Source organism: Etheostoma spectabile, chromosome 20, assembly GCF_008692095.1.
Source record: "Etheostoma spectabile isolate EspeVRDwgs_2016 chromosome 20, UIUC_Espe_1.0, whole genome shotgun sequence".
Classification (NCBI taxonomy): domain Eukaryota; kingdom Metazoa; phylum Chordata; class Actinopteri; order Perciformes; family Percidae; genus Etheostoma; species Etheostoma spectabile.
The window spans coordinates 18,303,659-18,303,870 of NC_045752.1; the positions used below are offsets into that span (position 1 = coordinate 18,303,659).

The 212-nt window shown below is 40.6% G+C and overlaps 1 protein-coding gene across 1 annotated transcript in view; it reads right to left on the reverse strand.

Annotated features, from left to right (window-relative positions):
• Positions 1-212, reverse strand: part of crybg1a (crystallin beta-gamma domain containing 1a) — a gene marked incomplete in the record, with an annotated part of 47,702 nt that overhangs the window by 14,741 nt on the left and 32,749 nt on the right. Inside the window, 1 exon segment of the mRNA XM_032499684.1 lies at positions 1-48. Coding sequence (XP_032355575.1) covers positions 1-48 — 48 coding nt within the window.

Sequence of the window (212 nt, forward strand, 5' to 3'; positions counted from 1 at the left end):
CTGGAGCTTCTGTTCTTACCATTTCCAGTTCTTGTTTTAGGTCAGTATTTGGACGTTTGGATTCTGTTGATATGCATAAATCAGGTTTGGTTGTGTCGGGATGTTGATCGCTAACAACTATGGACAACTGGTCTTGTACACTAACCTCACTGTCAGCATGGATAATTGCAGTGTCAATCGCCAAACTCTTTATTGTTGGATCCTTTGTTTTG